Here is a 25,893-nt window from a genome sequence, read left to right as displayed (position 1 = left end):
CAGAATCAAATTAAGGCCTCTTGACCACGACCGTATGCCCTCCGAGATATACGGTCCGTGAGCGGGCCATATGTCCCGGAGCGGCATTGATTGTGTGCACGAGAGCGCACAGCATCATAGATTACATCGGGCCGCCCACAGGGCTATTGTCCCGCACTCATATGATCATCACTGCACACTAGCCTAGGGAGCAGCAGAAATGTGAGAACCAACTGCTACACCCATCAGGTTACCACACTCACACATTGCACCCTTGAGGCCCAGTCGCTGCATGTGCACCACACCTGGGCATAAGCTCAAACTCTCATTCCATGTGGCTTCAGCTCCATAACCTATAATACACTGTGTGACACAGTGAGAGGTTTGGTCTAGGAAAACAGGTATTTTCCTCCCAGCATGTGCTGCTGGGCTGATTTACAGCCAGGTGAGGTCAAATACCAGACTGGATTTTAAGTGCCCATCTGGGTTTTGGCAGCACCTGGCTGTCCTTAAATAGGCAGCTGGGCTCAGAAGCCATGTCTGTGTGCTGGGATCTGAGGCCTGTGCTGGGCTGGAGAGCTGAGACCCGTGTGTCAGGGGAACAGGCTGCCTAAAGCCTGTATTTGAACTTTCTGAGGTAGAACTGCCACCAAGGTGACTTTTTGTCATATTAACTTGCCATTGGGTGAGAAGTAACACCAACACTGCAAAAGTGCCGTTTTGTTTTTGGCACCATGTGTGAATAAACAGTGAAGTTTGAATTACGAACTTGTATTTTGCCTCTGTACTGCGCCCGCTTATCCTAACTACCAGAGCGAATCCCCACAACTGCTACAAATCCTTATATAAATGACCTAGTGTCATGAGTGAGTATTACAAAATACAATGAATTACATGCAAGCACTGCATGACAGCACACTTTCAATCTAATACAGTGAAGCCATGTAGACCACTTTTAGGCACAGTACATACAATGAAAATGTAAGGCAACAGTGTGTACAACATGGTATAGCAAGGCATGACATGTGTCACGTAGTGATGTGGGAGAGGACACCACACCAACAACAGGAGGGAAGGCAAAAGGAACTAGGCCTCAAAGCTAGGGAAAGAGAAACGGTCACCACCTAGAGAAACCCTAATCCTAGCCCTGACTCCTATCCGTATGAATGGACCTTGAGGGTAGGAACATTCATACACTGGAACCCAAGACCCTGAATAGCCCTGGAGTAGTGTCTGGGCTTGATATGGCCTGGCCCTTTCCAATATGAAAGAACTAGCGTCTCCCTAAGGCCTAGTAACAAAAGACAGAGGGGAAACAACCAAATATGAAAGGGAAGTAAGGCTGGGTTCCCTATAGGAATGGTTCTCACCCGAGCGTTTTACAGCGCGTACGATCGCGCTGTAAAACGCCTGACGCCCCAAGAAGTACAGGAGCTTCTTTGGGGCGTCTTGTCGCGCGTTCCCGTACATAGACTTCAGCGGGAACGCGCGACAATGGGCGTTCGCTTGTTTCTGTATGCGCGATTGCAAACGCCTGTACAATCGCGCATACAGAGCGCTCCATCCCGAACGCTCAGGTCTGAACCCAGCATAACACTTAACTTCTGAGGTAAATGGATGAGCAGGAACTCAGGAGAGGACCACACACCAGCACTTCTAATACCAAACTGAAGCTATCAACCGCATAGCATGATGGGTGAAGCCAGACTAAATAGAGTAGTAATGACTAGGGATGAGCGAACTCGAACTGTATAGTTCGGGTTCGTACCGAATTTTGGGGTGTCCGTGACACGGACCCGAACATTTTCGTAAAAGTCCGGGTTCGGTGTTCGTCGCTTTCTTGGCGCTTTTGTGACGCTTTCTTGGCGCTTTTTGAAAGGCTGCAAAGCAGCCAATCAACAAGCGTCATACTACTTGCCCCAAGAGGCCGTCACAGCCATGCCTACTATTGGCATGGCTGTGATTGGCCAGAGCACCATGTGACCCAGCCTCTATTTAAGCTGGAGTCACATAGCGCCGCCCGTCACTCTGCTCTGATTAGCGTAGGGAGAGGTTGCGGCTGCGACAGTAGGGCGAGATTAGGCAGATTAACTCCTCCAAAGGACTTGATTATTGATCGATCTGCAGCTGTGGATCATTGAGCTGCTGATACTCAATTGCTCACTGTTTTTAGGCTGCCCAGACCGTTTGTCAGTCACTTTTTTCTGGGGTGATCGGCGGCCATTTTGTGTCTTGTGGTGCGCCAGCACAAGCTGCGACCAAGTGCATTTAACCCTCAATGGTGTGGTTGTTTTTTGGCTAAAGCCTACATCAGGGTGAAGCTGTCACACCAAGTGCATTTAACCAGCAATAGTCTGTTTATTTTTTGGCCATATACTACATCAGGGGCAAGCTGCGCCCGTCACCAAGTGCATTTAACCCTCAGTAGTGTGGTTGGTCAAGCTGTCACACCAAGTGCATTTAACCAGCAATAGTCTGTTCATTTTTTGGCCATATACTACATCAGGGGCAAGCTGCGCCCGTCACCAAGTGCATTTAACCCTCAGTAGTGTGGTTGGTCAAGCTGTCACACCAAGTGCATTTAACCAGCAATAGTCTTTTCATTTTTTGGCCATATACTACATCAGGGGCAAGCTGCGCCTGTCACCAAGTGCATTTAACCCTCAGTAGTGTGGTTGGTCAAGCTGTCACACCAAGTGCATTTAACCAGCAATAGTGTGGTTATTTTTTGGCCATATCCCAGTCTAATTCTGTCAGTAAATCCATACCGGTCACCCAGCGCCTAAATACTAGGCCTCACATTTATATCCCGCTAAATCTGTCGTTACCGCTGTACTGTTGTGGCTGGGCAAGTTATTTAGTGTCCGTCAAAGCACATTTTTTGTTCTGGGTTGAAATACAATTCCCAATTTAGCAATTTCATAATTTAGTGGTTTCTGCTGTATCAGAGCTATTTGAAATCTATCCCTAAAAGGGTATATAATATTCAAGGTGCACATAGGGTCATTCAGAATAACTTCACACACACGCTACTGTGCATTTCCAAGTTTAATTCTGTCAGTAAATCCATACCGGTCACCCAGCGCCTAAATACTAGGCCTCAAATTTATATCCCGCTAAATCTGTCGTTACCGCTGTACTGTTGTGGCTGGGCAAGTTATTTAGTGTCCGTCAAAGCACATTTTTTGTTCTGGGTTGAAATACAATTCCCAATTTAGCAATTTCATAATTTAGTGGTTTCTGCTGTATCAGAGCTATTTGAAATCTATCCCTAAAAGGGTATATAATATTCAAGGTGCACATAGGGTCATTCAGAATAACTTCACACACACGCTACTGTGCATTTCCAAGTCTAATTCTGTCAGTAAATCTATACCGGTCACCCAGCGCCTAAATACTAGGCCTCAAATTTATATTCAGCTGAATTTGAATACAATACATTGGGCCAAATAATATTTTTGTTGTTGTGGTGAACGATAACAATGAGGAAAACATCTAGTAAGGGACGCGGACGTGGACATGGTCGTGGTGGTGTTAGTGGACCCTCTGGTGCTGGGAGAGGACGTGGCCGTTCTGCCACATCCACACGTCCTAGTGTACCAACTACCTCAGGTCCCAGTAGCCGCCAGAATTTACAGCGATATATGGTGGGGCCCAATGCCGTTCTAAGGATGGTAAGGCCTGAGCAGGTACAGGCATTAGTCAATTGGGTGGCCGACAGTGGATCCAGCACGTTCACATTATCTCCCACCCAGTCTTCTGCAGAAAGCGCACAGATGGCGCCTGAAAACCAACCCCATCAGTCTGTCACATCACCCCCATGCATACCAGGGAAACTGTCTCAGCCTCAAGTTATGCAGCAGTCTCTTATGCTGTTTGAAGACTCCGCTGGCAGGGTTTCCCAAGGGCATCCACCTAGCCCTTCCCCAGCGGTGAAAGACATAGAATGCACTGACGCACAACCACTTATGTTTCCTGATGATGAGGACATGGGAATACCACCTCAGCATGTCTCTGATGATGACGAAACACAGGTGCCAACTGCTGCGTCTTTCTGCAGTGTGCAGACTGAACAGGAGGTCAGGGATCAAGACTGGGTGGAAGACGATGCAGGGGACGATGAGGTCCTAGACCCCACATGGAATGAAGGTCGTGCCACTGACTTTCACAGTTCGGAGGAAGAGGCAGTGGTGAGACCGAGCCAACAGCGTAGCAAAAGAGGGAGCAGTGGGCAAAAGCAGAACACCCGCCGCCAAGAGACTCCGCCTGCTACTGACCGCCGCCATCTTGGACCGAGCACCCCAAAGGCAGCTTCAAGGAGTTCCCTGGCATGGCACTTCTTCAAACAATGTGCTGACGACAAGACCCGAGTGGTTTGCACGCTGTGCCATCAGAGCCTGAAGCGAGGCATTAACGTTCTGAACCTTAGCACAACCTGCATGACCAGGCACCTGCATGCAAAGCATGAACTGCAGTGGAGTAAACACCTTAAAACCAAGGAAGTCACTCAGGCTCCCCCTGCTACCTCTTCTGCTGCTGCCGCCTCGGCCTCTTCTGCTGCCTCGGCCTCTTCTGCTGCTGCCGCCTCGGCCTCTTCCTCCGCCTCTGGAGGAACGTTGGCACCTGCCGCCCAGCAAACAGGGGATGTACCACCAACACCACCACCACCTCCGTCACCAAGCATCTCAACCATGTCACACGGCAGCGTTCAGCTCTCCATCTCACAAACATTTGAGAGAAAGCGTAAATTCCCACCTAGCCACCCTCGATCCCTGGCCCTGAATGCCAGCATTTCTAAACTACTGGCCTATGAAATGCTGTCATTTAGGCTGGTGGACACAGACAGCTTCAAACAGCTCATGTCGCTTGCTGTCCCACAGTATGTTGTTCCCAGCCGGCACTACTTCTCCAAGAGAGCCGTGCCTTCCCTGCACAACCAAGTATCCGATAAAATCAAGTGTGCACTGCGCAACGCCATCTGTGGCAAGGTCCACCTAACCACAGATACGTGGACCAGTAAGCACGGCCAGGGACGCTATATCTCCCTAACTGCACACTGGGTAAATGTAGTGGCAGCTGGGCCCCAGGCGGAGAGCTGTTTGGCGCACGTCCTTCCGCCGCCAAGGATCGCAGGGCAACATTCTTTGCCTCCTGTTGCCACCTCCTCCTACTCGACTTCCTCCTCCTCTTCTTCCACCTGCTCATCTAGTCAGCCACACACCTTCACCACCAACTTCAGCACAGCCCGGGGTAAACGTCAGCAGGCCATTCTGAAACTCATATGTTTGGGGGACAGGCCCCACACCGCACAGGAGTTGTGGCGGGGTATAGAACAACAGACCGACGAGTGGTTGCTGCCGGTGAGCCTCAAGCCCGGCCTGGTGGTGTGTGATAATGGGCGAAATCTCGTTGCAGCTCTGGGACTAGCCAGTTTGACGCACATCCCTTGCTTGGCGCATGTGCTGAATTTGGTGGTGCAGAAGTTCATTCACAACTACCCCGACATGTCAGAGCTGCTGCATAAAGTGCGGGCCGTCTGTTCGCGCTTTCGGCGTTCACATCCTGCTGCTGCTCGCCTGTCTGCGCTACAGCGTAACTTCGGCCTTCCCGCTCACCGCCTCATATGCGACGTGCCCACCAGGTGGAACTCCACCTTGCACATGCTGGACAGACTGTGCGAGCAGCAGCAGGCCATAGTGGAGTTTCAGCTGCAGCACGCACGGGTCAGTCGCACTACAGAACAGCACCACTTCACCACCAATGACTGGGCCTCCATGCGAGACCTGTGTGCCCTGTTGCGCTGTTTCGAGTACTCCACCAACATGGCCAGTGGCGATGACGCCGTTATCAGCGTTACAATACCACTTCTATGTCTCCTTGAGAAAACACTTAGGGCGATGATGGAAGAGGAGGTGGCCCAGGAGGAGGAGGAGGAGGAAGAGGGGTCATTTTTAGCACTTTCAGGCCAGTCTCTTCGAAGTGACTCAGAGGGAGGTTTTTGGCAACAGCAGAGGCCAGGTACAAATGTGGCCAGCCAGGGCCCACTACTGGAGGACGAGGAGGACGAGGATGAGGAGGAGGTGGAGGAGGATGAGGATGAAGCATGGTCACAGCGGGGTGGCACCCAACGCAGCTCGGGTCCATCACTGGTGCGTGGCTGGGGGGAAAGGCAGGACGATGACGATACGCCTCCCACAGAGGACAGCTTGTCCTTACCCCTGGGCAGCCTGGCACACATGAGCGACTACATGCTGCAGTGCCTGCGCAACGACAGCAGAGTTGCCCACATTTTAACGTGTGCGGACTACTGGGTTGCCACCCTGCTGGATCCACGCTACAAAGACAATGTGCCCACCTTACTTCCTGCACTGGAGCGTGATAGGAAGATGCGCGAGTACAAGCGCACGTTGGTAGACGCGCTACTGAGAGAATTCCCAAATGTCACAGGGGAACAAGTGGAAGCCCAAGGCCAAGGCAGAGGAGGAGCAAGAGGTCGCCAAGGCAGCTGTGTCACGGCCAGCTCCTCTGAGGGCAGGGTTAGCATGGCAGAGATGTGGAAAAGTTTTGTCAACACGCCACAGCTAACTGCACCACCACCTGATACGCAACGTGTTAGCAGGAGGCAACATTTCACTAACATGGTGGAACAGTACGTGTGCACACCCCTCCACGTACTGACTGATGGTTCGGCCCCATTCAACTACTGGGTCTCTAAATTGTCCACGTGGCCAGAGCTAGCCTTTTATGCCTTGGAGGTGCTGGCCTGCCCGGCGGCCAGCGTTTTGTCTGAACGTGTATTCAGCACGGCAGGGGGTGTCATTACAGACAAACGCAGCCGCCTGTCTACAGCCAATGTGGACAAGCTGACGTTCATAAAAATGAACCAGGCATGGATCCCACAGGACCTGTCCGTCCCTTGTCCAGATTAGACATTAACTACCTCCCCTTAACCATATATTATTGTACTCCAGGGCACTTCCTCATTCAATCCTATTTTTATTTTCATTTTACCATTATATTGCGAGGCTACCCAAATTTGAATGAACCTCTCTTCTGTCTGGGTGCCGGGGCCTAAATATATGCCAATGGACTGTTCCAATGTTGGGTGACGTGAAGCCTGATTCTCTGCTATGACATGCAGACTAATTCTCTGCTGACATGAAGCCAGATTCTCTGTTACGGGACCTCTCTCCTCTGCCTGGGTGCTGGGCCTAAATATATGCCAATGGACTGTTGCACTGGTGGCTGACGTGAAGCCTGATTGTCTGTTACGGGACCTCTCTCCTCTGCCTGGGTGCTGGGCCTAAATATCTGACAATGGACTGTTGCATTGGTGGGTGACGTGAAGCCTGATTCTCTGCTATGATATGAAGACTGATTCTCTGCTGACATGAAGACAGATTCTCTGTTACGGGACCTCTCTCCTCTGCCTGGGTGCCGGGGCCTAAATATCTGAGAATGGACTGTTCCAGTGGTGGGTGACGTGAAGCCAGATTCTCTGCTATGGGACCTCTCTCCAATTGATTTTGGTTAATTTTTATTTATTTAATTTTTATTCATTTCCCTATCCACATTTGTTTGCAGGGGATTTACCTACATGTTGCTGCCTTTTGCAGCCCTCTAGCCCTTTCCTGGGCTGTTTTACAGCCTTTTTAGTACCGAAAAGTTCGGGTCCCCATTGACTTCAATGGGGTTCGGGTTCGGGACGAAGTTCGGATCGGGTTCGGATTCCGAACCCGAACATTTCCGGGAAGTTCGGCCGAACTTCTCGAACCCGAACATCCAGGTGTTCGCTCAACTCTAGTAATGACCACTAAGCTACACCTGAGACAAGAGGTGTGGTCATACCAGCAACAACATTGAAACCAAAGAAGCTGTCAGATCACATCACGTGCAGCCAGTCTCTTAGATCTTCTGACACCTGTCATGTTAGAGACCGTGACAACATGACAATAGAAAATAGTTGATTCACTGGTGTATCACAGTTAAAGGATACAATCATTAGGAAGTGGGACAGATCAGTGCTCTAACAGTCCTCACTGGAGCACCCTTTTACATACATGGCACCCATTTGAGTCCACCAGAGTGACCATATTGCATTGGCTCCCTACCTTAGATTTTTAGGAGGCGTCACTAGTGAGTAACCCCTCTCTTTAATATTCATGTGCTTTAGTATGGGATATGGGCCGGGAATATCCTAAGCATGCAATTCATTAATGTACTTTTCATTGATTATGGCATTCATTACTGCAGTATGTGCATAGATTTATTGCATTTATTTACTTCTCTACAGGGGTGTAGCTATAGAAGAAGCACAGGAAGTGGCTGCTTTGGGACCCAAACTCAAAAGGGTCCCACCCAGGAGGTGGATTAAAAACAATGTTATTGTCAGGGCCCCCCACAACAGTATTATACAATGACATTATATACATTGCAACAGGCGCCTCCCCCTAGGGCAGTGATGCCTAACCTTGGCACTCCAGCTGTGGTGAAACTGCAACTCCCAGCATGCTCCATTTATTTCTATAGAGTTCTGACAGCAGCCAAGCAAGAGGGGCATCTTGGGAGTTGTAGTTTTACCACAGCTGGAGTGCCAAGGTTAGCCATCACTGCCCTAGGGCCTTCCATAATGCGTCCCAGGTGTAGGAATGCTGAGTGGTATAGTGCGGCCTAAAATGTCCCTTTTATATGTGTCACGGTGCTCCTACCTGGATACGGCTGGACCCCAGGCTTTGGCTCCGAAGCAAAAAATAGGGGGAATAATTGAGGGATTTGAAAGAAAGATTGAGTCCAGACCTTGTATGCAGTTGAACAGCAGCTTTACTTTGGTAAATGTTTATCAGAAACAATCTTCAAGCTTTGTCTTGGTCCCAGCATTAAAACTGGTAGGCAAACTCGTCTATGCTACATCTTTTTCTCTCTGGCTCTGCTGTACTGACAGGCTGGCTTTATGACTCTGCTTCTTCTGTATGCTGCACTACTTTCTTTGTAGTCTGGTCAGTCTCTAGATTAGGCCAGGGAACTTTCCTCCTGGCTCCTGAGACCTGTCACCAGTTTTATGGTGTCCTAACTAAGGGCAACATAAATAAGTGACTGATTCTCTTCAAAATGCTGGGTCACTTTCTTTAATTGACCCAGTCAATCTGTCAACATCTTGTATTGAAAAGCTCCAGCTGATAATGATGAGTCATAAATATTGATGAGCTCCTGACTCTCCCCGCCCACCTGCTGCTGAGTGACAGTTATTTTCCATATGAATCATCAGCAGGTGGGCAGGGAAGTGGCTATAGCTCTGAATTAAATATACGCTGAACTCAATGACATCACGCTGGACTCAAATCAGCTCATTAGCATGCGGCATCTTTGTGTGTATATTATGAGGTAACCATCTGTCACACCAGTAAGTGAATACATCTAAGGCACTTTTTAGTAGTTAATGATTGTATATAATTAGTTAGATTATAATCAAATATCCACATGACAGGTTCCCTTTAAGCTTTGGCCTCCATGGCCAGCAGAGCTGAGTGTGCTCTGGCTGGCTTGGGCGCATCCAGCAGAGACGTGCCCTGCACACCGCCCCCTAGCAGGGGGTAAGCTAGACTCACTAGAACTGGTGCCCACCCTTCCACAGACGGGGGGTTATACTTACCTATTATGAAATAGCCTCCCGGTCCTTAGATGTCCGTCCGCACACTGCGCGGCCGCCCGAAAGAGCAGCTGACGTGCGTGTTCACAAGTCCTTCCACAGGCCGGCCACAGGATCGCAGACGCTGCAGTGCGCAGGCGCGGCCCATGGATGCGGCAGGGGAGATGTGGTTGTATCCATGGGAAGCGCAAATAAACACAACACAGAGAAAGAAGAAATTAGCATTATAATGGTAGGATATTTTTTATGAAATGTATGGGAAGAAGTCTTCAGTGGGGGGAAAGGATTTAAATTAACACTGATTGCTAAGATGAGAATACCCCTATGCTCAAATCAGGTGACAGATTCCCTTTAAACAGCGAGAAAGTAGAGAAGCAGTGGTGTAACTAGAAATAACTGTGCCCCACAGCAAATTTTTAAATGTTCCCCGCAACTTCTTCAAAACCCTCTCCTCCAGTTCAACCCCTGCAGCTAGTCAAGATCGCTCTCTCAGATCAGGCATTACCACTTCTACACCCTGCTACTATCTCTAATGGGCTAACAAAGAGTCATCTTTTGTATTTTGTTCAGGTCCTATACACTGTGCATTTCTAATGTTTGTTCACATTTAATGTGCCTGGTTCACCAGCAGGTGGCAGCAAACACGACAGTTACAGTTAGGTAGAATGGAGCTTTCCATTCCCTTCTAACCCCCCGTCTGTGGGAGCTACTGGGCTACAGAAAGAATAATAATGCCCCTTCTGGGCACCTTGAACACTCATTTGCATAACATAAAAAGTGGATTTTATCGCTAAGGGCTCTTTCACACCTGCGTTCTTTTCTTCCGGCATAGAGTTCCGTCGTCGGGGCTCTATGCCGGAAGAATTCTGATCAGGATTATCCTAATGCATTCTGAATGGAGTGAAATCCGTTCAGGATGTCTTCAGTTCCGGAACGGAACGTTTTTTGGCCTGAGAAAATACCGCAGCATGCTGCGCTTTTTGCTCCGGCCCAAAAAACGGAAGACTTGCCGCAAGGCCGGATCCGGAATGAATGCCCATTGAAAGGCATTGATCCGGACTTAAGCTAAACGTCGTTTCGGCGCATTGCCGGATACGACGTTTAGCTTTTTTAGATTGGTTACCATGGCTGCTGGGACGCTAAAGTCCCGGCAGCCATGGTAAAGTGTAGCGGGGAGCGGGGGAGCAGCATACTTACCATCCGTGCGGCTCCCGGGGCGCTCCAGAGTGACGTCAGGGCGCCCCAGGCGCATGGATGACGTGATCGCATGGCACGTCATCCATGCGCATGGGGCGCTCTGACGTCACTCTGGAGCGCCCCGGGAGCCGCACGGATGGTAAGTATACCGCTCCCCGCTCCTACTATGGCAACCAGGACTTTAATAGCGTCCTGGGTGCCATAGTAACACTGAAAGCATTTTGAAGACAGATCCGTCTTCAAATGCTTTCAGTTCACTTGCGTTTTTTCAGATCCGGCGTGTAATTCCGGCAAGTGGAGTACACGCCGGATCCGGACAACGCAAGTGAAAGAGGCCTAATAAAAACCACGAAACACCAAATGAAGACTACAGCAAGAAATAAGGTATCGTATTGTACATGGACGTAGTAACACCTTAATATGCTCAAACCAGGTGACAGATTCCCTTTAAAACATAGAACATGTTCTCTACAGTAATACAGTTTTCTGCCCTTTCCTCTCCCCTAGCATTCCTACGGTCAGTCCAAAGACTGCTCAGTAGGCGTACACCGGTCACAAGCCCACCAGCAGATTGGGTTACATAGCTGAGAGAAGAACAAGCAAACCAGGGAGCAGACTGCGTCTACAGCAACTTGTAACGGTTTAAAATGCCAGGTAAGGTGAACATTGCTCTGACTGTGCGGAAAGTGCGTCAATGGCATAGACAGAATGTAATCACGCAGACATACAACATACAGAAAGCAAACTTTGCAAGCTAGAAAAACTCCCCTTCCCCCTATTGACAGGGTGCGTCAGAGAAGCCTTGACAGGCAGCAGAGAGAGCCCTAGCACATGCTGCATGCTTTCTTCACATGTTACAATGACAAAATACATGTACTTTCTGTGTGTGTGAAACAGAGACTAATGTGATTGCAATTAGTGCATTTGTTCTCCATATTGAGTGATATGGCGTACACCGCAGTGATATGGCGTACACCGCAGTGATATGGCGTACACCGCAGTGATATGGCGTACACCGCAGTGATATGGCGTGCACAGTAGTGATATGGCGTACACCGCAGTGATATGGCGTACACCGCAGTGATATGGCGTACACCACTGTACCACAAAATATGCCGCGATTGCGTGGAGGATGCAAGACAATTTAGCCTTGTGGATATTGGTAATATAACTTGGATAAATAACTGATAAGCTGTCGGAAGCTGCTTACAATATTGCTGTCACTTGCTGCTGCGGCTTCTAAGGAGGCCACTACCACTCCCATGCAAGCAGATGGGAGTGGTAGTGGCCTTGCTCCCTGGGGATCAATGCAGTGGAAATGTAGTGAGAAAAAACAGGCCACAAGTGAACATACAGGAATACAAAATATAACTTACGGCACATCGAGTAGCAGTAAGTTAGGGGTCCATTCATACGTCCATAATTTGGGTCCTGGGGCTGAAACTGATGCAGATCTGCATTTCCGGGATCTGCGTTTCCCGGATCTGCATCCACATTTCCGGGATCCGTATTTTCGAGATCCGCAATTCCGTTCCTGAAAAAAATAGAACATGTCCTATTCTTGTCCGCAATTGCGGACCAGAAAAGGCATTGTCTATTATAGTGTCGGCGATGTGCGGTCCGCTAATTGTGTATCGCACATTGCTGGTGTCCGTGTTTTGCGGATCCACAAAACACTTACGGACGTGTGAATGGACCCTAAAAGTGCAGCTTTCAGCACCAGTTGAGGAGGTATGGTGGCAGTCAGGGGTGGATTGGCCATAGACCTTACAGGGAAAATTCCCGGTGCCCAGGGGGTCACCTGAGCTCTCCTCACGGCCGGCAGTGGAAGTCTTTGGGGATGTATTTTGTGCTGCTGGCAGTATTTTATGATGGACCGTGGTATTTGGCTCTGTTGGGGTAGTATAATGTGCCACACTATGGTATTGCTGGCCTCGCTTACTTGTGTTGGCCCTGCCTTCCATCAATTTGGAGCCGACTACAAAATGGGGCCACTTTAAGTTCCCAGTTCGCCCCTGGTGGCAGTTTTGATGACCGTATATTAGCACTTGTTGGTATAGTTATCCACTGTAAGGTTCAGAGTTGAACTTTATCTGGCCCAGTGGTGGTATAGGTGATGGGTGTCTGAGCCATAGTCCCTCACCTTGCAGCAGTATCTGTTTCAGGTGCTTTCTTGAAGCTGAATTTTGTTGGTCTCTCCAGAGACCTATATATTGTTCCCAGGAGCAGGAGCTCTGTATTGTGCTTCCTCTCTTCACTGTAGCTAGATAGGAACTCCCCCTCCTACCAATAGGGGAGAAGCGGAGTGAATAGCCCTGTTCCTTCCAACTTTTTTATTCCACACTTTCTCTTGCTGGTATGCACGGTAAAATAACATGAAATGCATAATATATCAATACAAAACCTTTTACAATTGCAGATACCCCCAGGTCTGGGGTACTGCACATACAGGGACAGTCCCTCATTTTGACCCAAGTCCCTCTGTCCCTCTTTGCTCCTTAAATGTCCCTCTTTTTCATCTGAGGTATATATTTCCATTATTACAATTACAATATTACCCAGAAAGTGTTTGTCTATCTACCGTATATATTTGAGCCCGTCTTGTATTTTATTTCATTATTTGATGCAGTTGGGATTTCAGAAATTTCTATATTCACATTATTTTTGCGCCATTTTGTAAGAGAAGACTATTGAAGTGTATAAATATGCAGGAAAAATTGATCTTTCACACAGTGAACCATAAGTGTCCCTCTTTAACTGTCCAAAAAGTTGGGAGGTATGGTTAAATGGCCTAATAAATAACTATTGATAGAGCTGTATACCTATCTTAGCAGCAGGCCACCCTACTGTAATGGAATTATGGAAGTAGAGGGGCTGAAATCTCTCAAAAACCCATTCCAGCTGCTGGTAGGGGTGACTGCAGAGACAAATATTTAAATAGGGTGCCCTACTACAAAGTGTGGATGCTAGAAATGCTTCCGAATTATTATTTACTCAGAACCCCTTTATTGGTGGCTCTAGATCTGTACATATCATATCTGTCCTTTTTGGGAATTCGCTCTGGTAGACATGACTATCGTATTGTCAACTCGTTCACCCTGCCAATACCCCCTTTCCAAATAAGACAGAACACAAAAGGTGGATTTTATTGGCCACAGCGGCCATTTTATTAATATAAATAACATAAATATTAAATAACCCCGTACCCAAGGCCTTCCCACCTGAAGGCCTGCCTCCAGAACCTAAACCCAACCTAAAGCCTTTTACCAATCCTGGGGGGAGTCCTTGGAGCCCCGCAAATCTGATGGGTAACTGCCCCACCCCTCCTTTTAAATTACCTCTAGCCGATAAACGCCAGCTCAGAGGCAGAACCGGTAACCCTGGGCAACAACAAGTGCAGATACCCGCCATACGCCACTCCATAAACCAATCCCTGGGGAGTCCAGAGCCTCCTTTGGCTCCCTCCCCACCACGCCAAAGCCACCATAACCACTAACTCCAAGGATCCCCCACCGCCCTGCCCCGGTCGCCATGACAAAAACACTGCCCTGCTCGGCCAAATAAAAACTCCACCCCCTCCATAGCCACACAACCCTCACCTGCCCGAACACCCCCTTACTTTTCGGAATCCTGCAGCCCAAGGGTGGGTGGGGGCTGCTCGCTTCTGTCTCCCCAAAATGGCACCTTTTTCCCGCCCCAACGACCCCTATATAACACCTAAACCTCCTCCCCTAAAACGCCGCCCCTTCCTGCCCCCCTATTAACCCTATGCTCGCCTACCCTCACTATCCCTCCCTCCAAACGTAGTCATGCCTGGCCTTCCCCCAGGCTTTCAGCCCCAGGTCCGGCCAGCACTGAACAAGCGGACGCAGTATAGAGGCAAAGACCAGTTTGTAACTCAAAAACTTCAGTGTTTTATTCACACTTATGGCAACAAAACAGTACGACAGTTCATTTGCTGTTTTGGTTTTCGTTCACACCTAGACAGTTCATACAGCAAAAGAGTCACCTGTTATCCTAGGTGTTAGTTTACACTCGATTGGCATTGCTCAGGACAGCACAGACCTCCCAAACTCAGGCCTCCAGCCTAGCACACGGCTCGGATCCCAATCCAGGGATTGCCAGAGCTCCTCTGTCAGAGAGAGAGGTAATTACCACCAGCTTACACTGCTGACTGTTTTTTTTTTTTATAAAGACCAGTCAAGACCCGGCCTGGAACGTGGGGAGTAGTCACCCACCCAGCACTTTGACTACTCACAGTAAGAGCCGCCCCGGATCAGCTATTACAGCTATACTAAATAGCAAGATGTATAGATCTCTATATTGCTAGGCTAATTAGCATAAGAGGGGTAAAAAAAAGTGGCGCTGGCACACGGCCTTGATCCCTGGTTTGCTGACCCCAAAACAAATCTGTTAATGATTTGACAGTGATCATTTTTCTAAATACATTTTATTACCTAATTCCCTTTTTTTTTTTTTTAAATAAGTCCCTCCTTCCCTGATGTTGTCTTTGGTCTCCCCTGGTTACGGCCACCTCTCCTGTTGAATCCCGCCGAGCCGCGCTTGCGCAGAAGACTGAAGATTCTCTCCCGGCCGGGGCACGCAATGTCCTGGACGCGCCCGCCGCCGCGCATGCGCAATGATGACTTATTCCTGGCCAGTATAGTACAGAGCCACGAAAGCGCATGCCAGCTCTGTACTATACAGGCCAGGAATAAGTCACCATGGCGCATGCGCGGCGGTGTGCGCGTTCAGGACATTGCGCAGCCCGGCCGGGAAAAATTTTCAGTCTTCTGGGCAAGCGCGGCCCGGCCGGGAGAAGAATACAGGAAGTGAACGTCGCGCTCAAGGAAGGTAAGTATGAAAAGGGAAGATGAGAATACTCCTTTAAGCCTTTTTGCCTCTCTATGAGATAAAGTGGAGTTCAGCATTTTGGTGTCACCTACATTCTTCCTGTGTCCTACTCCTACCCCATTGTTTACTGTACATAATACACACTGAATGAAAAATGTTTCGACTACAGACCCCCACACCAACCAATCTATGTCCACATTTTCAGTTCTGTGGTTTATATGTCCACATACTGCTGCCAGACCTCCAGCAACCATTTTCCTCTTCCCTCCTGCTTTAGTGTCTCAATTCAAGGAGAACAGAGAAAAACTTATGGTGAAACACCTTCACCCCAGGATCACAAATCCACACTTTATTCTAATTATAGAATTAAAGAAATCATTGTCTTTGCAGGCAAGTCCAACCCGGTTTTCACACCACTTCATCAGGGGCTTCCAAACATGGAAATTTGGGGACTTCACTGTACCTTCTAGGGAATATGAAATATAAACTGTAATGTTCTAAGAAGTAACATTTTCTATTTTATATTATTTGAAGGTAGCAACACATCACCTATCCACTTGGATCCGTACAAGAGCCCAGAGAACAGAACCTGTGGCTGGTATCTATCATTAATGGCTCCTAATGAAAAAGGACCAAGCTACGCTTGGCTGGACCCATCCAGACTTTACTGCCACCAGCAGGTTAGTTTTATACCATAACGCTGGGTTCACACCTGAGCGTTTTACAGCGCGTTCCTACGCGCTGTAAAACGCACAACAGGCAAGAACCAATGATTCCCTATGGGAATGGTTCTCACCTGGGCGTTTTACAGCGCGTACGATCGCGCTGTAAAACGCCCGACGCTCAAACAAGTGCTTGAGCTTTTTTTTGGGGCGTTTGTCGCGCGTTCCCGCACATAGATATTCGGGAACGCGCGACAATGTGTGCACCCCTGTCTCTGTATGCGCGATTGTAAACGCCCGTACAATCGCGCATACAGAGCGCTCGTTTCAGAACGCTCAGGTGTGAACCCAGCGTTAAGGAATGCATAGAGGGGCATTTAGTAAACTTTGTATGACATAAAAGTTTTTATTGTGGCATAAAAAAGTTGCAAATTATGGTGCACACCATATTTGCACCTTAATTTGTGCCGGATTTAAGCTGAAGTCTTAAGATTTAAGACTTCAGTTTCTGGCACACAGACTGCCAGAGATGTGAGTGACTAATTTAATAAGAGGCATCTGCCTCTTAATAAATTAGACACATGTCACTCGGGCATACAGGGATCAAGACTGGTGTATAGGAACACCAGTCTTGATAAATGCCCCCGTGGTATAGTTTATTTAAAATGTAGTCTGAGATCATTCAAAATTTTGAATGGTGTAAGCTAAATAATTATGCTATATTTACCTCTTTCTCCAGCGCCGTTTTCTATGCTGCCGGTCCGGCTTGATTGCAGACTGCCCTCACTACCCACACTGTCCTTAGTGGTATACTGCTGAGGACAGTGATTTACTGCAGCAGTCATGTGCCATATACCTGCATGTCACAACTGTAATGACCCAGAGTTCCATTACCACTCTTTGCACCTTGCTACTGTCTCCAATGTGCTAACTTATGTCATCAGAATGTATTTTATTCCATCTCTGAATAATGTGCATTATTCCTGTAGAAACAGTATAGTTGAAAGGGCTCACACAGTAGAGAGAAATGGATAACGGGGGGTTCTCCGCCCACTGGACCACCCTCAGTCCAGCAAGAAAAGGCTACAAATATATACAGTATATATAAAAATCTGGCAGGCACACCCCCTTCTGATATTACAGGAACACAATCCACGGGAAATCAAATATATTTAAATAGATAAAAACTGCTTTAATAGATAGAAATATTGGTCTAGTACATATTTTATTTTTTTTTAACTAAAAAAAATGAATTAAAAAATACCTAGATCGTGATGGTATGGCACTAGATTAGTATACATATGATCAACTAGAAAAAAGATTTGCTGTGAGGTAATAGTTGTATTGATTATTAGGAAAACTGCGATTAGCACGTAGTACACACTATGCGGACCGTTCTTCAAAACAGTTGATTCTGATGCAGAATATAGAGGCGTGTACAGCGAGGCGTAGCTGCAATATTGATTACTATTCAACCTCCGTGCACGGAGTACAAGCTACATGACCTACAGCACCTGACTGACTTTTGTGATCACGTGACCGGACCACGTGGCCTGTTGGGACAGCGTGCAGAAATCAAGGGACGCTCTCACACACAGTACAGCCTGGATTACAGTGAGAGTCAGACTACAGAAAGTTAAGTAACAGCTTACTACAGAAATCAGAAAGGAAAAGTTCCTATTTAAGCCAGCCAATATAGCAGAACCAAAGGAGTTCAGATGTAGCAGCGCTGAGAGTGTTTGCCTGCCAGAACTTCATACCAAAGCTTGCTGGAAAGCAAGACCAAGTCTGTAAACTGTTTGGATTACCGTTTACTCAAGTAAAGCTGTGTTCAAAGTTACTACAAGTCTGGACTCCATCTATTCTACTTCCTTCAACATCCAAGTTATTCATCCCTTTTTGCACTGCTTCGTCCGACCATGTCTGAGATCCAAGGACATCCAGGTAGGAGCACCGTTACACGTGCATTCAACACCTTCAGGGACATTGTAGGCCCACCTCCACCACTCTGGCATTCCTACCCTGGCTATCAACATTAATATACTTAAAGGGGACTCCATGTCCTCGTTGCTTAACTGCAACTGGCGTCACAACTACTTGCTCTATCAGAGGGACATATATCGTAAAAACCTCTTAAGGGGCAAGGGATACCCCAGACGCTGGGATTAGGACGTTGCACAACTGAAGTCTGTAAGCAAGCATTCTGCACTATTCCTGCGGCTAGTGTTGGACTGGGGTGCTTAGGGCCCACCAGTGTAACTGTTTCTGGGGCCCACCTTAGGGCTCCTGCACACTAAATTATTATTTTTTTCCATGTCTGTACTGTTCACTTCACTTCAATGGAGCCACGAAAAAAAAAAAAAAAAAAGACTCCATGTGCATTCCGTGTCTGTATGTCCACATCCACAATTTGTTTTGTAGACTGCAAAACATACAACGGTCGTGTTTAGGGCTGAAACGATAACTCTATTTAATCGAGTAATTCGACACAAAAAAAATCTTCAATGCAAATTTTTTGCATCGAGGATTCGTTTGTGTCATGTGACCACGAAGCGGGAGTGAAGCGCTTGCTATCACTCGCCGCTCCGTGGTCACCTGCTGGCCTGTACCTTGCTACACACCGCTGAGGGAAACTTTGTGTGCGTCCAGCTGCCATGCCGGTCGGCAGTCTGCTGCCTTTCAGTGTGGAGTGTTCTTCCAGCAGCCCCCACAGCGCACCCCCTTTGGTCTTGGGCTGCAGGATAAAGAGAACGGGGGTCGCCTCGCCCCCCCTCCCGGATCCGGGAGGAACATGAGAGGGCGCTGCGGGAAGCCAGGGTCACGCTGAACCGGCTGCACGAGCAGATCAAGGGGGAGATCCAGGAGGAAAAGGACCGACTGCGGGCGCAGGGCAGGGGCATGGCTGCGGGCAGGTTAAATTCCCGGCCCTTCAAAGAGCTTATCGGAGTGGTGGGCAAGGAGCCTGCGGATCCTGATGTCAAGCAGAAGCAGGACAAGATCAAGGAGGTGAGGAGCCTGGGGAGCAGGGCTGGAACTGCTGGTACCATGTGCTGGCACTTTAGGATGACAGGTCACACTGGTGCAGAGGAGGGGGCGAGACTTACAGCCTAGGTGGCACTTTATGTCCTGGCTTTCTGTTGTACATGTGGTATCAGGGCTCAGTGCCAGTTTACAGCGGTATGTGGGTTATGCAGCTTATTGTGGTAGCTGGCATCTATCCAGGCATGATGCTGCTCCACAGCTTTTGCCTTGGTGGCACTGGGAGGGCAAAGCTGTTGGCACTGAGGGGGCAAGCTGTTGGCACTGAGGGGGCAGCTGATGGCACTGAGGGGGGAGCTGATGGCACTGGGTGGCAGCTGGTGGCACTGAGGGGGCAGCTCAGTAGCACTGGGGGAACGGAGCTGATGGCAATGGGGGGAACTGATGCACTTGGGCTGACCGCACAGGGGGGAACGAAGGGTGTTGGGGACTGATGGCAGGGGGTCTGATGAGTTTTTAAAAAGGAAAACAGTCTATTAATTCATTTTTTCTTATTAGATTAATCGTAAAAAATAATCGGTAGAATACTCGATTTCTAAAATAATTGTTTACTGCAGCCCTAGTCGTGTGCATGAGCACTTACAGTGATAACAGAAATGTTAAAGATGAAGTATGATGGCAGACAGTCACAGCAAGATGCACAAACATACATGTGGCCGAATTTACACATACAGTGTATGGATATCCTGCACTTAGGTCAGTCAGAAACAAGACACATGCAGCGCACACCATTCACTCATTGGACACATGTGGCACACAAGAAACTTATACACAATTCACATGCCACTGATGCATATGTCACATACTGCACATACACCACTGATACATAGAACATATATAGCACACACCAATCACACATAGGAAACACGGAATGCACACACCAAGACATTTATGCCTAACCATATTAAGTGTAGGGTTAAAGGGATTGTCTCACTTCAGCAATTGGCATTTATCATGTAGAGAAAGTTAATACAAGGTACTTACTAATGTATTGTGATTGTCCATATTGACTATTTTCCATTACATTATACACAGCACGTATCCATGGTTTTGACCATTCTGCAATCCATCAGCGGTGGCCGTGCTTGCACACTATAGGTAAAGGTGTTGGCTTATGAGCACTTCCAGCCTTTCCCTATAGTGTGTAAGCACGGCCACCACTGCTGGATTACACGGTGGTAATAACCACGGATATGTGCTGTGTATAATGTGATGGAAAGGAGGCAATATGGACAATCACAATACATTAGTAAGTGCCTTGTATGATAAATGCCATTTACTGAAGTGAGACAAATGCTTTAACCCTTTAAGCATAAATGTCTGGCATGAAATTTACCAAATCTTAACCTCTTCCTATTGTACATAATCTACATTATAATTAAAAGAGTTGTCCTACCATAATGACCTATTGCCTATCTACAGGATAGGTGATAAACATCAGATTGCTGGGGTCTGACTGCTGGAACACCCACTGATTATGAAAAAAGAGGTCCTGAGACCATCAATTACATTACCGCCAATCTATGTACACAAAGGTCTTAAGACCACGTTCCCTTGATCATGGGGGTCTCAGCAGTCAGAACCCCATCAATCAGATACTTGGCACCTGTCATGTCTTAGGTGTTGGACCTTTTGACATTCCCTACCCTTAGGTTTTCTTTAGGTGTAAAAAAATAAAATTTAAATTAAAAATCTGGCCCAAAATATGTGTCAAACTAAAATAGAAATGCTCGCCTGTTAACCCCTTAAGGACACAGGGCGTACCGGTACGCCCTATTTCCCGAGTCCTTAAGGACCAAGGGCGTACCGGTACGTCCTGACTTAAAATCGGCATTCCGGCGCCGCGGGGGTTAATCGGAACGGGATTTCGGCTGAAATCATTCAGCCGGCATCCCGTAACAACGCAGGGGGGGGTCATTTGACCCCCCCGTATCGGCGATCGCAGAAAACCGCAGGTCAATTCAGACCTGCGGTTTTCTGCGTTTCCGGTCCATTCGGGTGTCCGGTGACCCGATGAACCGGAAAAAGACTGCGATCGGTGGCGTAATTATACACCACCAATCGCAGTCCGAGGATTTGAGGAGGCGGTGCTGGCCCTGGTGCTGAACACTGCTGTCCAGGGTGCTGATTGGTGCAGGGGAGAGAGGCGCGAGATTCAAACTTCCTGCGCTCCTCTCTCCCCTCCTCTTCCTGTTCTGCACGAGCACCCGGCAGCATCGTCCAGCACCAGCTCCTGTGTCCCCCTAATCGCCATCCATCACCCTCCTGCACCCATCGCCACCCAGGTAGGTTAGGGTCAGTGAGGGAGAGGCATCGTTAGGCAGGGAAAGAAGGGAAAAGTTAGTTAGAAAAAAAAAAAAAAAAAAAAAAAACTTTTAACTTTTACACAAAACTTTTTTTGATCCATCTATCAGACCCCAGACCCCCCCTGCCACTTGCCCCCCCCTACCAGCCCCCCACCACCACCAGCCCCCCCACCCCCTCCACCCATCCCCCCACCACTCCCCCCAACCCCCCCCCCCCCACCACCACCACTAGCCCCCTCACCACCACTTTTTTTTCTGCGTTCGCTGACTGGTCGGCACTTTTTAGCGTCCGTCCACTGTTAGCGCATCGCCTGCCCCACCGCTGATCAGCGTTGTACCGCTAATCAGCAACTTTTTTTTTTTCCTAACACTTGCCCTTTTTTCCTTTTTTTAGTACGCGAACACCCGTTGCCCCCACACACACGCACATATAATAAAGGTTTCCACACACGCACACCTACACGCACACACACCCATGGCCCGCCGGGTGTTCTCGGCCGAGGAGGCATATGCCCAGATTGCCTCCGACTCCGAGAGCCCCAGTGAGGATGAGGATGACCCCACATTCCTCTTATCATCAGCATCCTCCTCATCATCATCGGATGACGATGAGCCACCAAGGCGGCGGAGACGCCGCCAGGCGGAGCCAGGGGCCGCACATGCTAGGGATCCTGTGGCCCACCCTAGTACGAGCCGCCCTGGGGTTCGTACTGGTTTCCCGGCCCACCAAATAAGTTCACCGGAGACCCCTGCCGATGAACTTAGCTGGTGTCCCCCAGTGGACTTTGAGCCTGAGATTCCGGATTTCGCTGGCAATCCTGGAATCCAGATTCCCACAGTGGGGTTTACTGAAATTGACTATTTTAGTTTTTTTTTCAGTAACCCACTGGTGAATTTGATGGTGGAGCAGACGAATCTGTACGCCCAACAGTTCGTCGCTCAAAACCCAGGCTCAGTTTTGGCTAGACCCGGTGGCTGGACGCCGGTCAGTGCAGCCGAAATGAGGACATTTTGGGGCCTCGTGCTGCATATGGGTCTAGTCCAAAAACCCAGTGTCAGGCAATACTGGAGTGGGGACGTCCTGTACCAGACCCCACTGTACAGTATGGTCATGACACGCTCCCGGTTTGAGGCCATCCGGAAATGTCTGCATTATTCCGATAATGCAGCATGTCCACCCCGAGGTGATCCTGCCTATGACCGGCTGTATAAGATACGGCCTGTCATCGATCACTTTGGGGCCACATTTCAGCAGGCCTACGTACCTGGAAGGGAGGTCGCGGTTGATGAGTCGCTCATTGCGTTCAAGGGGAGACTCAGTTTCCGCCAATATATTCCCACAAAGCGAGCGAGGTATGGCGTGAAGCTATACAAAATTTGTGAGAGTACCTCAGGGTACACTTACAAATTTCGTGTGTACGAGGGGCGAGATTCCCGTATTCAACCCCCAGAATGTCCCCCCACTCTGGGTGTTAGCGGGAAACTCGTGTGGGACCTTATGTACCCACTGCTGGATAATGGTTACCACTTGTACGTGGATAACTTTTATACCAGCATTCCCTTGTTCAGGTCCCTTGCCGCCAGATCTACGTTCGCTTGTGGGACCGTGCGGAAAAATCAGCGCGGCCTCCCTGCCTACCCCCTCCAGGTACCTATCCCCAGGGGTGAGACCCGTGCACTTACCAGTGGAAACCTGTTGCTGGTCAGGTATAAGGACAAGAGGGATGTCCTTATGCTGTCCACAATCCACGGTAACGGCACCACCCCAGTCCCTGTGCGAGGTACCGCGGCAACGGTCCTCAAGCCCGATTGTATCGTCGACTACAATCGGTATATGGGAGGAGTTGATCTCTCGGATCAAGTCCTCACGCCATATAACGCCATGCGCAAAACCCGGGCATGGTACAAAAAAGTTGCGGTCTACTTGGTGCAGGTTGCCATGTACAACTCTTTTGTACTATCCCGAAGCGCTGGCAGCACAGGGACATTCCTCCAATTCTATGAGGCAGTCCTCAAGGACCTGATCTTTTCGGACCGGGAAAGAGCAGGCCGGAGTACCTCGGGAACTGGAGGCGCCCGGATCGTCCCTGGCCAACACTTTCCAGGTGTGGTCCCCCATACTGGAAAGAAGGGACGAACCCAAAAAAAGTGCAGAGTGTGTCGCAGGAGGGGGATACGGAAGGACACCACCACTCAGTGCGACACGTGCCCCGATCATCCGGGCCTCTGCGTTATCGATTGCTTCAGGGAGTATCACACTTCCATGGAGTACTAAATTTTTATAATCCCCAACAGTTCACTAGAGAACATAAAACACTATGGCTCTCAGACTTTGGAGACACGAAAACTATTTTTCTTTCCCCCAAAAATATTAGTTTTAGTGCAGGCATCCTCAAACTGCGGCCCTCCAGATGTTGTAAAACTATAACTCCCAGCATGCCCAGACAACCTACAGCCATCAGCAGGGCATGGTGGGAATTGTAGTTTTACAACATCTGGAGGGCCGCAGTTTTAGGATGCCTGCTTAGTGTCTCCAAAGTCTGAGAGCCATACATATTGGGCATCGTCGCGTGCGTAAAAGTCGTCGCTATAAAAATAACTTTTGACCAAACGCCTCGGATGAACGGTGCTAAAAATATAAAATAAAAACGGTGCCAAAACACCTATTTTTGGGCAAAATTTCAATTTAAATCCATTTTGCCGGTAATAAAGCAAGGGTTAACAGCCAAACAAAACTAAATATTTATTGCCCCGATTCTGTCGTTTGCAGAAACACCCCATATGTGGTCGTAAATGGCTATATAGCCGCACGGCAGGGCATAGAACGAAGGGAACGCCATACGGTTTCTGGAAGGCAGATTTTGATGGACAGTTTTTTTTTTGACACCATGTCCCATTAGAAGCCCCCCCTGATGTAGCCCAGACTAGAAACTCCAAAAAAGTGACCCCATCTAAGAAACTACACCCCTCAAGGTATTCAAAAGTTACTTTACAAACTATGTTAACCCTTTAGGTGTTCCACAAAACTAAATAGCGAATGTAGAAACAATTTTAGATTTTAATTTTTTTGTTACATTGCCTCAAAAAAGAGTAATATAGAGCAACCAAATATCAAATTTACCCCAAAAATAGTCCCAAAACAACAACCACCTTATCCCGTAGTTTCCTAGATGGGGTCACTTTTATGGAGTTTCTACTCTAGGGGTGCATCAGGGGGCTTGAAAGGGTACATGGTGTAAATAAACCAGTCCAGCAAAATCTGCCTTCCAAAAACCATATGGCGTTCCCCTTCTTCTATGTCCTGCCGTTTAGCCAAATAGTAGTTTACCACCACATATGGGGTGTTTCTGCAAACTACAGAATCAGGGCAACCCATTTTGAGTGTTGTTTGGCAGTTAACCCTTGTTTTACTCCTAGAAAAAATTGATTATATTGGAAAATTTTCCAAAAAATTGAAATTTCATAATTGTTTCTCCATCTGCCATTAACTCTTGTGGAACACCTAAAGGGTTAACAAAGTTTGTAAACCCAGTTTTGAATACCTTGAGGGGTGTACTTTCTTAGATGGAGTTACTTTTTTGAAATTTCTATTCTAGGGGTGCAACAGGGGGCTTCAAATGGGACATGGTATAAACAAAACCAGTCCTGCAAAATCTGCCTTCCAAAACCCATATGGTGTTCCCCTCCTTCTATGTGCTACCGTTCGGCCAAACAGTAGTTTACGACCACATATGGGGTGTTTTTGCAAACTACAGAATCAGGGCAACCCATTTTGAGTGTTGTTTGGCAGTTAACCCTTGTTTTACTCCTAGAAAAAATTGATTATATTGGAAAATTTTCCAAAAAATTGAAATTTCATAATTGTTTCTCCATCTGCCATTAACTCTTGTGGAACACCTAAAGGGTTAACAAAGTTTGTAAACCCAGTTTTGAATACCTTGAGGGGTGTACTTTCTTAGATGGAGTCACTTTTTTGAAATTTCTATTCTAGGGGTGCAACAGGGGGCTTCAAATGGGACATGGTATAAACAAAACCAGTCCTGCAAAATCTGCCTTCCAAAACCCATATGGTGTTCCCCTCCTTCTATGTGCTACCGTTCGGCCAAACAGTAGTTTACGACCACATATGGGGTGTTTTTGCAAACTACAGAATCAGGGCAACCCATTTTGAGTGTTGTTTGGCAGTTAACCCTTGTTTTACTCCTAGAAA

The 25,893-nt window shown here is 48.1% G+C and overlaps 1 protein-coding gene across 1 annotated transcript in view; it reads left to right on the top strand.

Moving 5' to 3' along the window:
• Nucleotides 1–11,358: 11,358 nt before the first annotated feature.
• LOC122924372 (adenine phosphoribosyltransferase-like) overlaps nt 11,359–25,893 on the top strand; it is a 29,785-nt gene continuing 15,250 nt past the window's right edge. The window contains exons 1-2 of the mRNA XM_044275397.1: nt 11,359–11,476; nt 16,211–16,356. Of these exons, the coding sequence (XP_044131332.1) occupies nt 11,470–11,476; nt 16,211–16,356 (153 nt within the window). The 5' untranslated portion in view covers nt 11,359–11,469. The remainder of the gene's footprint in view (nt 11,477–16,210; nt 16,357–25,893) is intronic.

This window comes from Bufo gargarizans, chromosome 1, assembly GCF_014858855.1.
Source record: "Bufo gargarizans isolate SCDJY-AF-19 chromosome 1, ASM1485885v1, whole genome shotgun sequence".
Lineage (NCBI taxonomy): Eukaryota > Metazoa > Chordata > Amphibia > Anura > Bufonidae > Bufo > Bufo gargarizans.
This window is presented reverse-complemented; position numbering and strand designations above follow the sequence as displayed.